Consider the following 15,685-nt stretch of genomic DNA (forward strand, 5'->3'; position numbering starts at 1 on the left):
ACTTTACAACTTTCTGGTAAAGATTGAGGAGCACAGTATTGTTCTGCAGAAGTAGAATGTAGAGGATGTTTTTTTCATTTGAATCCAATTTTGGCAAGAAATGCAATTATTGCTGAATTGAGGGGGATGTTCGGAGAACTGGAAACAGTCTGCCAATATTCTGAAGGGTTGGTGTGGGGTGCGTGTGACTGGATTTTTTGTTAGGTTGGTTTTAAATTAATATTGTGAAATGATGTAAAAATTCAAAAGCAAGATTTTTTGGGGCGAGTAATTATAGAGTGTGTTCTGTAACATAAAATCTGTACATTTTTTTGCAAGTAAAATACTTTTCACTTTCCTTTAGTGATTCTGATCCTGGCTTCAGGCAGTGGACAGAGTCAGATACCCTTTCTGGTTCCCAGTCACCCCAGTCAGTGGGCAGTGCTGCTGCTGATAGTGGTACAGAGTGCATGTCTGATTCTGCTATGGACTTGCCTGATGTTACACTTTCACTTTGTGGAGGTCTCAATGAAAATGGAGAGATTTCTAAAGGTATGTGAAAGACTAAAACATAAAGAGGAACAGAGCTCAAGCAGCTAAACAAATGAAGTGGCTTGAATGCTCTGATTTCCTCCTTAATAAACTTTGGCTTATGGTCACATTGAGAAAAGAGGATAGAAAGTCTTTCATTTTTCTAAAATTCTCAAGCATTTGCCAAGCAGAGCTAGCAGAATTGAACCTCATATTAATAAAGGATACTTGACATCTTGAGAAGCTTTCTGTCTCATTTTTTGTACTCTATATTATTTATCTGACCAACTACATTGATATCTGGTTGCCAGTCCTTGCTTAGCCCTATGTAAATCTTAACAATTCATCGTGTTTCTAATTGCTTGACAATTTTTCTTGTTTTTCTGGTTTTTTGAAGTGATAAAAAACCCTTTGTGTTGAACTGTGTTTTCTGCTCTACTTCTGTTCTAAATGATTGTTAACCTGTAGATTTTTACTAGGTGATTTTTCTCGCTTAATGCTTTAGTCTATTTACTGTGGAAGTTTTATGTATTTTTAAGGGAGCTCTTAGGAGCATAAAATCTTCACAGACATATCCTGCAGTGTTTTAACATCACTTTTTAAAATGGTCATCCATACATTAAATGACGTTTAGGTGCTTATTAATAAAGACTCAAGACTGTTCTTGTGGTAACATGGTAGTAGTACTGGATTTGATTGGAAAAAAGGATGTCTTGATTGCTGGGGTCTTACACTGAATCATGCATTTCTGCAAACATATATAAAAACTAGTTGTGAAAATGCTAGTTTTATAATAGTAATTTTTCAAACCTGAAAAGCTAGCATCACCCTTCCCCCTCTTCTTCTAGTGTAGTATGTAGACACCTTACCTGCCACCATATTTTTGAAGAAAACCTGTCTGGACAAGCATGACTTTCTTTTTCCAGCCTTTGAACTGAATTAGTTCCTCCTTATATTTCCCCTTTTGATTTCTTAATGTCCTTTTAATGTGACTGTTAAAGTGGTCCAAGGCTTTTTCTGTAGGGAGGAGGCAGTCACAGGACCCTTGACAGGTAGGCCTCAATTAGCACATCTTTAGTGATGCTGCAGGATCAGCAGAGACAGGGTTTTCCTAGATGTAAACTAATCAGACATCTTGGGATTTTATATTATTACTTTCTAATTAAAATCTCTTTCTATTGCAGAAAAATTCATGGAACATATTATTACTTATCATGAATTTGCTGAAAACCCTGGACTCATAGACAATCCTAATTTGGTAATACGGATTTATAACAGGTAAATTCTCTGTCTTGTAATTAGGTCATAGAAAATCCCATTTCAGGTCTGGTCTCTGAAGTGAGCAGGTTTCTCAGCTTCCATTGTAGTTTTTGTGTGAATCTGTTTGAATCAAAGATTTGCATTAAATTCAGCTTTCGCTTAAGTGAAATTTTTTTTCTCTTAAGTGCCACTGATGTTGAATTGCATATATTAAAACCACTCTGCTTGCAGAAAATGTTAGTGTTATTAGTTGGCAGCAAATAAATGTTTTTATCAACACCTAGGCAAGTTTTTCATGCTGATATTTATTGATCTATTACAAAATATCTTACCAATAACATGTTTTAAAACAGGTATTATAACTGGGCATTGGCTGCTCCAATGATTCTGAGTTTGCAGGTGTTTCAGAAGAGTTTACCAAAGGTAAACAGATGCATGCATACTTTCTCTGAAAATTTTGTATGTAGTAACACCTGATTATCTCTGTTTATATATACTACTTAAAAACATATCTAATTTTTCAGGCTACTGTGGAGTCTTGGGTCAAAGAAAAGATGCCAAAGAAGTCTGGAAGGTGGTGGTTCTGGCGCAAGAAAGAAGGCATGACTAAGCAGGTGGCTGAGATCTATTACGATTTTTTTTCTGTTAGGTGTTAAAAGAAAAAAATAGTTATGTCAGAAGTACCTCAAAACACTGCTCATATAGCTCAACTGATGTTGCAGTAGCTGTAGCTGTTTATTTAGCCTCAAATACTGCATCATTGCCTGGTGCTATGAGTTGCGTCAACAAAATTTAATGTATACGTCTGTTGCACATAATTCTTAAAATTTTTTCTTCTAAGCCATAAGCAGTTATCAGAGCTGCTGTTCAGTCACTGCAGTATGTTTTAGGAATGTACACACACGTAAGTAGGTGCTGCACTGCATAATAGTTAAGCTGAGACACCCCATTTTAGACTAAAGCTTTCTAAACCTTGAATATGAGCCCTAAACTGACTTCCCCACAAAAAAAGTGATTTATAAGCTCGAAGGTTGACAGCTCCTTTTAATGCTAAATTCATCATGTTAAACTAGCAGTTCCCAATTTCTGGCACACAGAGTTTTGTTTCCTGAAATAAGAAAAAGCTTTAATAGAGAATTTCTTCATAAGCATCCTTTTTAAAAAAAAATTTTAGAAATTATTATGTAGAATAGTGATTCTGAGACTTGATATCGTTTATGTACTATTTTGGTAGCTGTTTTTAACTTGGATTTGTTTAAAATGCTTAAAACGTCAACATGTTTTTTATTATCTTGTTGCTTTAGATACCAGAGGCAAAAGAGGGGAAAACTGAGACACAAAGACCAAATGAACTGCCAGCAACTATAAAAGAGCAAGTTAATAGTAGGTGTGTTCCTGTCTGAAGACTTATCTGTGGACTGAATGGTGCCTTTTTTTCCCTTTTTTTCCCCTTTTTTTTGAATGAAGAATTCAGTAGTAATATACTGTGGGGAGAAACATTTTCCTGTAAGCTACTGAAGAGGAACCAAATAACGTGGCAGCAAACATTGTAGGAACTACAAATAGACTACAATTATTTCCTAAATGCTATTGTGTTTATTTCTTATATCGTAACAGAACTGACAGAACAAATACATACATAGTAACCTTTATCAATAGGCCACTGCTCTGTAAATACAGTGATATTGTTTATGATACACTTTGTAACACTTTTTTCTTTTGTGAAGGCCTAATATTGTATAAATAATTTAAACCATGTGGAATTTTTTGTAACATTAAATAATTGAAATAATAAAATAGTATTAATCACAGTGGACATGTTGCCCAAGCTGTGGTAGACAGCTATCAGTGCTTAGCACAGAACTCTCCTATTCTGGAGTATTTATTATGTATGTGCATATTCTTGCATGATTTTGCAAAGGTACTTGTAAATGTTTGTATCTTAAAGATTTAAAGAACTAAATATATTGTGATTTAATACTTCAGAGAAACTAAATGCTGCTTTTAATTTTGAAATCTCTAATGAGCAGGAAAATAAGTCTGTGAATAACCTTACAAGGTGAGCTACTCCACTAACACCCACAGTTTAAATGCCATAGGCAGCTTTTTTAAAAAACAAAGCACTGCTACCCATTCAGTGTCCCTTTTCATCTGCAGTTTACCTAATTCATCAACACAGTATTAGTGACCACCTAACACTGTCTTTACAAAACCCATTGTGTGTGGAGCCAGCTGGGAATAGTCATGTTTAGAGCTCCACCAGTACTGGCATTCTAAGTCTTACTTGCTTATTGGCATGTACTGGATGTATCTGGGCATTCACTAGACCATGGACTTCCTTAATTTGTGCTGTCAGGTAGCAGCAAATCCTCAGCATAAGCAGAAATTACTCTGGCATAAGCATCTACTCCATTAAAAAAGAATTTTATATAGCTTACATTTATTCTGGTTGATGTCGCGTTAGGCCTCCAGAGGATGATTCTTCTAGTGATGAAGCATCCCAGGAGTTGAAGGAATCCCTGAAAATGGATTCTGCCCCAGCAGAGCATCCACCCCATGGGAACGTTACATCTTATAAGAAGTCACTTAGATTGTCTTCAGACCAGATAGTAAGTGACATGCCTGTCTTGTGTGTAGGATGATTAAGAATCCTTAAAAAAATTTCTTTAAAAAGAAATTTAACATGTATTCCTGTGCAAGGGTAGGCAGCTGCAGGGAATTTCTGTTAATTTTTTTCTGTTGTGTTTTTTTAAGAATCTGTTTGGATTAAAAACTAGTAATTTCTTATGAAGTTCTACAGGCAAACTTTATATAAAGATGTTGCCAGGAAAGTGGCATTGTTTGCCTCTGCAGTTTGGATATCCTGGGATCTGCACATCTGTGTAATAGCATACATTTAAATTGGTGTGCAGTTTATTCACTGTGGTCTAACTTAACTTAAAAGTTAGTTCTGCTACTGTCTAAATGTATGATTTTCATCGGAGAGAATTTTGAGGAAAGCATCCACTAAGTAGAAGATACTGTTTGTATCCTATGGTAAAACTAGGAGTTCAGTTTGATAGTGCTGCAAGTCTGTAGTAGCCAGACTTAAAGTGGCAGAGGATGAAATACCTGCTGCTGTAGGCAGTACAAGAACTGTGGGCATATACATGTACCCAGGCTGCAACAGACTTGGACAGCAAAACTGCTTGTCTTAAACCGTGGTTCACTTTTTGATGAGTTAATCAAAACAGACAAGGAAGAATATATGAGCCATTTTGTGCAGCTCATTTATGATTGTAAAGTCATAAAAATTTTAGAGGGAGGGCAACTTACATTTTTAGTTACTTTTACTTTACAGGCAAAGTTGAAGCTCAGAGATGGCCCTAATGATGTTGTATTTAGCATTACAACACAGTATCAAGGGACTTGCCGTTGTGCAGGAACAATATACCTCTGGAACTGGAATGATAAAATCATAATATCAGACATTGATGGAACAATAACCAAGTAAGTATCTTAGGGGGTTTTCTTTCTTTGTGTCTTCTTCTTTTTTTTTTTTAATCTTGCTCTATTGATCCTATCCTGCTTTTCAAAACAAGGTAAAGAAACTTTATGTAAGATAACTATTAAAGGATGTTCATTTATAATGTTGCTTTGGTTTTAATTTGTACTTGCCTTTAAAGAAAACTAGAAAATGCATTTTAAAAGAATAATGCCAAGATAACATTTACCATGGGATTGTTCCCTCTATTAGACTTCTTCAGATTTAGCAGCCAGGGGTTAACTTGGAAACGCACTTGTATTATATGACCCCACTAATTTCTCTGTCTGGACTATTTATTAATTCTCTTTCTAAATAGTTAGGACCTTCTGCAGAAATATTTCTGTAAATATTCATTCTAAATTGTATGTTCATTAACGGTTGTCTTTAACAAAACTCATACCACACATCAGGTACCTTTGATTCTCCTTTTAGGTCTGATGCTTTGGGACATATCCTCCCTCAGTTTGGCAAGGACTGGACTCATCAGGGCATTGCAAAACTCTATCATTCCATAAATGAGTGAGTATGCAATCTATGAAACAATTAGGATTTTCTGGAATATGGGAATTAATGTATAGGTAATTGGATAGTTGTTTAAAATTACTCCGTTTATTAAAATGTACTGGTCAAAATGCTGGGAAGTGAGCAACTTGTGTCATACACAAATGAAACTTAAGTTCTTTCCACAAGTGTATACTTTTACAGGAATGCAAGTCACCACTTTTACTAGCTCCCTTCTCAGGAGGGATTCTGCATGTTAGCTTCTAAAAACGCTGTGTAATATTTTCATGAATACAAAAGAGAACCATAATAGAAATAATTTCTCAAACATGCATGTGTGTTTTCCACCAACTCGGGTTGGTCACTAAGCCTATCAGAAATATCATATGGCATAAATTTAAAACTAGGTAGCGTCCTTCCAATGCACTAGTGTCTTCTGGTTTAATGGGTTTGCTTTCAAAGCCAAGTGAATGCTCCATGGCTTCGATTTTATGTTGTGGAACAACTTTTTTCAAAAATACAGTGATGCCAGAAATAATACTTGCTAACTGAGGACTATCAATAGTTAGAAATTTCAGAATTATAATAAAATAATCAACTTTTTGTCTTTGTTTTTTAGTAGTCTTCCTTTCTACAAAAATATCTGGGGTCTTAGAATCTATTGTTGGCCCCTTGTGCTTCATGGGAGATAACATGTGTTACTGTTGGGTTTTGTTTGGGTGGCTTGGGGTGGGTTTTTTTGTTTATTCAGTGCATAACAGAAGAGCAGTTTTGGAATTATTTGCCAAATTGAATCAACTCTTTGAAAATGCACATAAACACTAAAGCCTTTTGTGCATGCAGTAACTGTATACAAATCTGTGTAACAGATTAACATACAAAGTCTGCAGGAAGAATTTAGGGGTTTAATGAATGCTTGTTGTTATCCATCGTTCATTCTGCACTGCAAATTCTGCCAACAGCCTGAAAAAGACAGAAGATCTGGCACCCATTATTTCGTGATGCAGATAATTTAAATAATTGCTGTCGTCCTACAGCTGGGCTGAAAGAAGCTGAATAAAACCAATGTGGCACTTATTTAAACACTGTCTAGTCCATCTAATTGTGTCCTCTGAGTTTTATCATACCTATTCTGTTTGCACTTTCTGTTTCCCGGTTTTGATTAAGTCGTGTATTAGACTACTACATGCCTTGCAGATTCTTTTAACAATAGTAGAGTCTTTTCCTTGTGTGTGTGCAGAGCTCTGCAGCAATTCAGTACCTAAACTAGTACCTCTGGACATTGCTATAATTGTGTACTTACCTTTGCAAAGAAAGTTCAGCAGAAATATTAACTAAGTTGGTAATTTATTTTCTAGAAATGGCTACAAGTTCCTGTACTGTTCTGCCCGTGCCATTGGGATGGCAGATATCACCAGAGGATACCTGCACTGGGTGAATGACAAAGGAACAATTCTCCCTAGGGGCCCTCTCATGTTGTCCCCCAGCAGTTTGTTTTCTGCCTTTCATAGGTAAGCTTGTGGGATTTCTTGTATCAGTTCCCTCCCCACTTCAGAGAAAGAGAAGATTAAAAGTATTTGTCACTGCAGCTGTAATGAAACGTTCCACTCTGGACTATATTTGCTACCGAGACTTGATGTCCCTCTAGTGGTCATTTAAAAACTTTGTTTTGTCTTAATTTCATTTGTATACTTCAGTTCCTGTGGCCATGTTAGAAGTGACTAAAAACCACAACATATCAGTCCAAGAGGAACTCATATTCCCTTCTCTTTAATCATCTAGTCTATGACTGATGACTTTTAGATTCTGTTTATATCAGTACATTTTTGTCTTTTTCAAGCATATCTTCAAGGTTTGAAGTGCACTGCCACTACAGAAGGTAGAGAGAAAAGAAAAAAAAATCTGGGGAATATAGACTGTCATGTGAAATGATCTTGTGATGTTGGGATTACTCCATATACAGCTGCTTAAAAAATGTATGGAGTTTAGATATGGTTCAATTCAGCTGATCTTTTGGACCAGCTGTAGTCTACCTGTTCTTGATGGGAGGAGCTAATAATGGACAGGTGTTTGGGATTGGTTGTTTGTGGAGGGGATTTTGTTTCTTTACATTTTGTTGGGCTTTTTTGTTTATTTGGGTTTTATTTTGTCACAGATAGCAATGACAGCAACTTCCATTCATGTAATGGGCTTTACACACTTTTGTCAGAGGCAGAAGTTTTAACAAGTACACTTAAGTGTACTTGGTTAGAGCTTCTGATTCAGATAGTCAGCTACAAAAAAGCAGCTCACAGCTGCAGTCACAGCTGGGAATTCCACTGCTGTTTATACTTAGCCTATGCACAGTATTCACCTGGTTTTCTTTACTGTAGGATTTGGAAAAGAGGGAATGTTTGGTTGTTTCTTGTATTGTTCTTGGAGAGCTACTTAACACTGTCTATATTATAAACTACCAGTGCTAGCAACAGGAAGCAATGAGAATATAAATACCAGATAAATGGGGACAGGAGAATACTTTCTATCAAATCATGATTTAGAATTTGACTGTTGAAATTTTATTTTAGGGAAGTGATAGAAAAGAAACCTGAGAAGTTCAAAATCGAATGTTTGAATGATATCAAGAATTTGTTTGCTCCCAGTAAACAGCCTTTCTATGCTGCTTTTGGAAACAGGCCAAATGTAAGTGCCCCTTTCTAACTGAATGGTTAAAATGCATGTACTTGAGAAGCAAAACAAACAGGCTTTTCTTTTTGTGTTTATGAAAATTTGAATATGGAAATGGGACACTGCTGCTTTTATGGGTTTGATTGGGAAAAGCCACATGCAGATACCTTAAATAAAAGTTGCTACAACTGCTTATATGAGAAAGGTTGCAAAGATACATTAGTATTCTCAGTTTATTGAATATGTGCCACCATCTGAATTCTTTTAAAGTATTTTTGACTGCTTTGTGACCTAAGGGCATTAATTCAGTGCTTTACAGTCTTGAATCCCTTTTCCGGTTGTATGGTTCCTGTATTTTCTCTGCAGCTCAGTGCTTCTGTAATTAAGTGAGAGAAAGAGGAGTATTGTAAGAAGAGTATTGTCACACAGTGTTGCGTGGTCCAGACTTTGTGCATGTTTGTGGTCCTAGGCTTGGGCACAGGAATTAAGTGTTTTGGGGCAGGAGGCATATTTTTTTATAGTGTGTGTGTGTATGTTTTGGAGGTGGAGTTTTTTCACTGTTGTTTGGGGACTTTTTTTAAGGGGCAGTTTTACTGTAGCCTTTTTGGATCAGCTCTTCTCATTTCTTTAATGAATTGCTTGTTAACACATTCAATAAGGAAATGTTGAAGCATGTACTTGTATTGGTGCTTTTGCAGGATGTATATGCCTACATGCAAGTGGGAGTTCCAGACTGCAGAATATTTACTGTGAATCCAAAGGGTGAACTGATCCAAGAGCAGACTAAGGGAAACAAATCTTCGTAAGACCATTTTTGTTATTTCAGCTAAAGAAAGTGTTTAGAAATGGGATTATAAAATAATTGCATTTATGACTGATCTCCTTTTACATATGACATGTGCAGAACCTTATTTGCCAGGGACTTGCAGCTTTTGATACTTGAATGAAACTTTTCAAAATAAAAATTGGAAAAATAGAGTTGAAAATTGCTTTTGTGGTAGTAGGGCCTTAATTGACTAGAACTTTCTGGTCTGGACTTCTAAAGCTGCTTTTGGCTACAGCTGAACAGTAACTAGACTGTTAAATAATGGTCTTTCTTCTCCTTTAATACAGGTATTACAGACTAAGTGAGCTTGTGGAATACGTGTTCCCATTGATTAATAAAGAACAGAGTTCTGCATTTCCGTGCCCAGAATTCAGCTCTTTTTGCTACTGGAGAGAGCCTCTCCCTGACCTTAATATGGATGACCTGGCCTGAAGAGTGCTTCTCACCAGGAGAAGGAATTCCATATTGAACTACTCAACTTCAGTTTAAATGTGAAGAACTTTCTTAATGAGGATGCTAATTTATATATTGGTACCGTAAGTCTTACTAAAGAAATCACTTTAATTTCATTGGTTTAAAACAAAGAAAATGCAAAGCTACTGTCTATTTTTTGTGGGAGGGTGTGTGGATTTTTGTGTTCATTTGTTTATTGCTTGTTATTATATACCTGTTCTAAGGCACTTGAGATTGGCCTGTCATTGATGGTCATGGTACCCAAGTGCTTCAGGGCAACTAAATGCTGAGGTAAAATATGACTTTGCATTTTCATCAGTACAAATAAGGACCTTATTGTAAACATAGATTATTCTTTTTAAGTTTTCTTAAGTATATTTTCTAAAATGAAGCCAAAAAGTGTATGGAAACTGCCAAATGGAATGTCAGACCTATTAATGAAAAATGTGGTTTAATGTTCAGATGAGCATTTAGGCCATTTTTGAAGGGAGCCAGCCTAGGACCACTGTGTTCTTTCTCAGCTAGAATACAGAAAATGTACAGACCTTATTAGCCTGGCAGATTCTGAAGACATGAATTTCCTCTTTAAATGTAAATATGCCTTTTGTTACATGTACAAGACTGGACTTGTACAAATCATGCTCAAACTAACCCTGCTTATTACTTTTTTTTTACACACAATGTTAAAACTATTTCATGAGCTTGTTAAAATGAAAGTTGTCTTCAGACATTTGTATGGCTTTTGTTGTTTTCAGGCTGTGCTGTGTCATGTTAAATTTTCATCCAGAAAAATCTTGGAACATTTCTGTAAGAGTTGGGGAACTGGCATTTTTATTTCCTTTTTCAGCAAAGAGATAATGCATATGTGTGTGTATGCTGTGTAGGCCAGTAAAATGTATGTATAGATTATATTCAGGGAATTGCAATACTAAAAAAATTATGTATTTAATTTTTTAATTGTCTACTGCAGGTCTTTACAGAGTTCTGTATTGCAGGTTTTCAGTAGCTGGAAGAAAATGCAACTCAGTAGTGAGGTTCCAGCTGTGAGAATGGTTAAATGCTGCAGAGCAGAATATTTTTTTTTCCTTTGTTGTATTTCTTTTTTTCTTTTTTTTTTCTTTTTTTTTTTTTTAAAGAAGTTTTGGGTTATTTGAAAACATCATGCTGGTCATTCCTCGGGTTCTAGTTAGAGCCTGTGAACAAATTGCATTCCAGTTCTGGTGTTCATCAGCTATATAAAAGCAGCTAATTGTTCTTTCTCCAAAAGTACTTAAAGGCAAAGGTGGCTGCTTTTTGAGTTGAATTAGTGCATTTAACTTCGTTTGGACAAGACTATATATCATTCCACCAGGCCAAAGGGCTTAAGGACTACAGTCATTTAAACACCAGATCACTCAGTTTTACTACCTGCAAAAGCATACATTTAGAGAATTTTACACCCCTCCAGGAGTATTTTTTCTCCATTGTCAGGGTGTCTTAACCCTCAGTTCTGATGTAACATCAGCTAGCTATGGACAATTGGTGAGCTGCTTGGGGGGGAACATTTTTGAATCACTGTATAAATGAAATTACCTTTCCTCCCGCATTATAAAATTCTAGTGTATTCCTATATTTATAAAACACTGGATAAAGAGTGGAGGCAAGCAAAATCAACCTGGAATTTCTTTCAGAGCAGGAGAAGGAGAGTGAGATAAAAAAACTTATCTGTCATGGTGTGTCATGCATGTCAGTGAATTGAAAGCCATCCTCATTTTTTGTACTGTGGGAACAATAACTTCTGTCTGTGAGTCTTGGTCACCAGTCTACTCAGTCTTTAAGTAGAGAGTTGAATCCTTTCACAGCATTCAACTCAAAGGATATTTTTCTGCTTTTTTTCTTGTATTTTTTTTCAATGTCAGAAGCTTGCAAACATAATTCCATGTATTTTTTTTCTCTTTTCTTACCTTTTATCCCATAGATTTCATTAGAAACTAAAATTTTCATGATCACCAAGTGCTTTGAATATCAATGTGATTTGAGCTTTTAAGTCACTTAAATACTTTAAAATGAATAAATAAGAATCCAACTTAATAAAGTATTTTAATTACAAGATTAAATATTCTATCTAAAGATTCTATTTTGCATAAAGGGAGTGAAGCAGCCTTTCCTAAAACAGTCTTTTTGTGGATGTCAAAATTCCTTTACCATGCTTAAGGTTACTCTTGGTAGCCCTGGTATTACACAGCTTTTCTAAAAATAAAAGCACTTCATGAAACCATGATGAGTTCCCAAATGGGACATACTGTTTCCATGGTTTGGCTGTGTCTTTTTTGGTTCTTTCACTTCTTTTTTTCTTTAATTCCCTTCAACTTTTCAGACTATCATAAATATAAGCTGTGGATTTCAAGGTGGAGACTTGAGTAAATGAGAAGCATGGAAAAATAGTATCAGGTATATCTGCAAATACATATGCTTTCAGCTGGTATGAAAATGGGGGTTGTGTGAGTTTTGTTGAGAGCTCCTCATTCTGCTAGCATGTCACTTTGCTTTGTAGGAGTGTACAAAAGGTTGCTTAATTAAAAAGATAGATTTGTTTTTCTCTGTAACAGCTACAGTTTGATACTTGTTTTTTGATAAAATGTAAATGTTGTTGAGTCTTTCTGATATGAGTAGGGCAGGGGGTTTGGTTTTTCTAACTCTGGCTTGTATTTGAAGCTTTTCAGATTGTTTGTTAACCCCATTTAGGGACAGAATATGGGGCCTGTCGTTGTGTATCTGTGTTCTTGGGGCTGCTGGGCACTTTACTGACTTTAGTGCAGACATCTTGTTGCTATCAAGCTGTGGGCTTGTGCCGCGATATTAATGTGGAGGGGGGTAAATAAGAATTATGCATTAGCCTGTCCTTTGTTACCTTAGTGGAGAGAAGTGGCCTGGAACTAATGTTTGAGAACAAGTTGTGCTATACTGATGTAAAATTAGCGCAAGCTACATCATTCTTTCTGTGAAAGAGGAACTTCTAAGTGTGCCTGGCTGTGGGCACACGCACACCCCCTTTTAAAGACTGTGTTGTTGAAGATGCAGATCCTCTTAGCGTTGGAACCCCTCAAAGGCTGAGTCAATGATACCTGTCTGGGAGTAAATAAGGAACATTGCAATTCAAAACTTGTTAGTGACTTGCATTACCTGTTTCTGTAATAATTTAAAGATCAGCAGTTTAAAGGGTATGTGTTTCTGGATTTAATTTTTTTAATTTATTTTCTGTACCAAGCATGTTTGTACTTCAAAAGATTGGGCTTTCATTCCCAACAATATACAAGTGCATGTGCAATCCTGGCTCATGTCTTCTTAACTTTCTGTCATCAGTATATGCCTTCCAAAACCCTTTTTTTTCTTCTCAACTGGAAAAGTTCTAACACTTTTGTCAACTCCATTATGGGACTTCTGAAGCAAACTCTGAATCCATTTATGGTAAACACGAAAGAGATGAGATTTCATGTTAATATTTCATGCAAGTGTTTTAGACAAAGCTGTCATATGAACGAGTTGTTTAAATGACTGTAATGCAAATTCCTTGTGAAACGTCACAGGTAAGATGGAGAATTTGAGATGCCTTTAAAGTGTCACTTTTGCCCGAAGAAATTTTAATTTTCAGAGTTAAAATCTGCTAAATAGAAAGGAATTTCTGGGGCTTTTTTACAGTGTTAATTACTTCCAGATGAAAGTTAAAATGTTGGTTTATTTTGAGGGTGGGAAAACTCTCTTCAGTCATTTGTTTCAATTTTATCTTGAAGATGTGGAATACTTGATTGTTATGCAACCCAATCACTAATAAGGTAGTGTGTTTAAAATGTCAAATCTGTGATCATACCAATACAGTGGTTTTTGTTAAGACTGGACTGTCTTGGGTACAGCAACCCACACTTCAGTGCAATGTTTATTGGTGTTCGGAACAATGTTATCACAATAAAAACAGACTTAAAGTGAAATTTCTCTTTGCTTTGTATTTGGTAATTCTTTATTGTACTGCTGAATGACTAAACATGGGACTATTAAAATTTTATTTATGTTTAACATAGAATTCAAGTTAGTCTTCTCAGGATACAGTACATTTGCTTTCTTTTGGGCTTGATTTACTTTTTTTCAGAGTATTTATACAGCTGATACAAAATTGCTGTCATCAAGCTTAACTTCTGTGCCAGTACCAATACTGGATTACAACTATAATGAAAAGCAAACATGCACTTGGTAATATAAAATATCAGGTAACAGAGGCATGACTTGGGAATGTAGAAGCTGCCTTGAAGAAAATGTTGTAACTGCAGTTTGAGCTCTTGTAAATCTGCCCTAATTTGGAGTTTTATCCTGTTTCCATCGAAATTAACTTTTCCCTTTCAAGGCAAAGAGTATTGTCTTCCACAGCAGTTGTTAAAGGGTTTGAAGCAAATATTGTGAGGCCGTCTTGGAAAAGGGGCCGCAAGCTTTCAGTAGAAATTGATTTTCCTGGTCACTTTTGCTGCTCTTGGTAAATGCAACCAACTAGCAGCCTACATAGAAAACCTGACTGTTCAGTCACATTATGATGAATCTGCATGAAAAGGTCAGTGATGCTGTGCCTTTAGGTCCTTCTGTGGTGTCATTGGTGTTGCTGCTGTTTATCACCTCCTGTGTTCCTACCAAGTTTTTCACCCATGACTCTGCTCACACTGCACTTGTTCCTCCCACCCCAGTCTGCTCACTACCCATCTTTCACACCTGGGTCCCACTGCATCCTTGGTGCTGCAGTGAGTGACTCTGCCAGTGCAATCAACAGAAGGGTGGTGTTGGATCTGTTGCAAAAAAAGATCTATTTTTGGATCTGTTGCAAAAACTTTTCTGAGCTGGCATTGTTTCTTCTGTGTCCATCTTACTGTAATGCACTCCTACTAGGGTGGTCTTGTTCTTGGTGAATGGATTTTTCTGTCTTGGAGCAGCTGGCTTCAATGTGTAAAGAACAGAATCACTGTTTCCAGGAACAGGCACTTTCTCTGTGCAGAACACTGTGCCTGGAGTTAAGTCATGCAGTTGGTGCACTGAGGGCCTGCAGCCCTGCGCTGTTGTGGGAAGTATGAGTATGCTTCCCCTTGTTGCCAGCTGAGCTCTCCTGCCAGTGGTGAGCTGAGCACAGAGTCAGCTCAGCAGGGTTTTCTGGGCAGATGTTCCCTGTGCTGTGTGTGCTTGGAGGTTTCACTGCTGGCCACTGCAAGGGTTTGTCAAGGTCTTCTGCCTGGCAGAGGTGGCCACTCCTGTGAAATGTGTTTCCTAAGCAGTCCCTTGCTGCGTTTCTTCCTTTCCCTTGTCTTAAATTAATCAAACCCTTGCTGGTGTTTCTGTCCCACTTGAGCGTTGGTGCACCTCATGTTCTTCCTGGTCACGTCTTTTAGCCAACCTTTCCCTGCCCTCTTTATAATTCACTTTCCTGCCTTGCTGGTCTCTAATCTTGCATTCCCCACCTCTGATGATACTTCCTGTGTACATGCTCTGGTGATCACAAGCAACAGCATGAGGTGCTCAGCCTAGAACTGGCTGAAGGGCAGGGCTCAAAGGGTTGTGGTGAAAGGGAAGAATTTCACCACCAGTGAAATTCTGGCTGGTGATGGGTGGTGTTCCTCAAGGCTCAATTCCAGGGCCAGTTATGTTCAATGTATATATTAGTGGTCTGGATGCAGGAGCTGAACGCACCCTTTGCAAGTTTGCTGATAATGCTGATAAAGTGAGAGATGCTGTTCACTCTTGAGGGACAAGGCCTTGCAGAGAGATCCAGATGGATAGGAGTGCTGGGCAGCTCTGCTCTAGAGTGTTGTCATGGTTTAGGAATGGTATTCCTGCTGAAATGCCCCAGAGCACTGAGCTTTCTCACCCTTCCTCCAGCTCCCTCTCTTCCCCTGTGGAAATGACAGCTGGAGGCACACAGAGCTAAAGATCACAGG

At 37.1% G+C, this 15,685-nt stretch overlaps 1 protein-coding gene across 3 annotated transcripts in view; it reads left to right on the plus strand.

The window, feature by feature from the left end:
* Nucleotides 1–13,705, plus strand: part of LPIN2 (lipin 2) — a 43,767-nt gene extending 30,062 nt beyond the window's left edge. For all 3 annotated transcript variants that reach the window (XM_030266054.4, XM_072924553.1, XM_002193029.7), the window contains exons 9-20: nt 344–531; nt 1,695–1,788; nt 2,124–2,193; nt 2,295–2,384; nt 3,075–3,157; nt 4,235–4,379; nt 5,111–5,259; nt 5,729–5,815; nt 7,156–7,308; nt 8,362–8,476; nt 9,160–9,263; nt 9,575–13,705. In XM_030266054.4, coding sequence (XP_030121914.1) covers nt 344–531; nt 1,695–1,788; nt 2,124–2,193; nt 2,295–2,384; nt 3,075–3,157; nt 4,235–4,379; nt 5,111–5,259; nt 5,729–5,815; nt 7,156–7,308; nt 8,362–8,476; nt 9,160–9,263; nt 9,575–9,719 — 1,423 coding nt within the window. In that variant the 3' untranslated portion in view covers nt 9,720–13,705. The remainder of the gene's footprint in view (nt 1–343; nt 532–1,694; nt 1,789–2,123; nt 2,194–2,294; nt 2,385–3,074; nt 3,158–4,234; nt 4,380–5,110; nt 5,260–5,728; nt 5,816–7,155; nt 7,309–8,361; nt 8,477–9,159; nt 9,264–9,574) is intronic.
* Nucleotides 13,706–15,685: the final 1,980 nt, after the last annotated feature.

This window comes from Taeniopygia guttata, chromosome 2 (genome assembly GCF_048771995.1).
Source record: "Taeniopygia guttata chromosome 2, bTaeGut7.mat, whole genome shotgun sequence".
NCBI lineage: Eukaryota > Metazoa > Chordata > Aves > Passeriformes > Estrildidae > Taeniopygia > Taeniopygia guttata.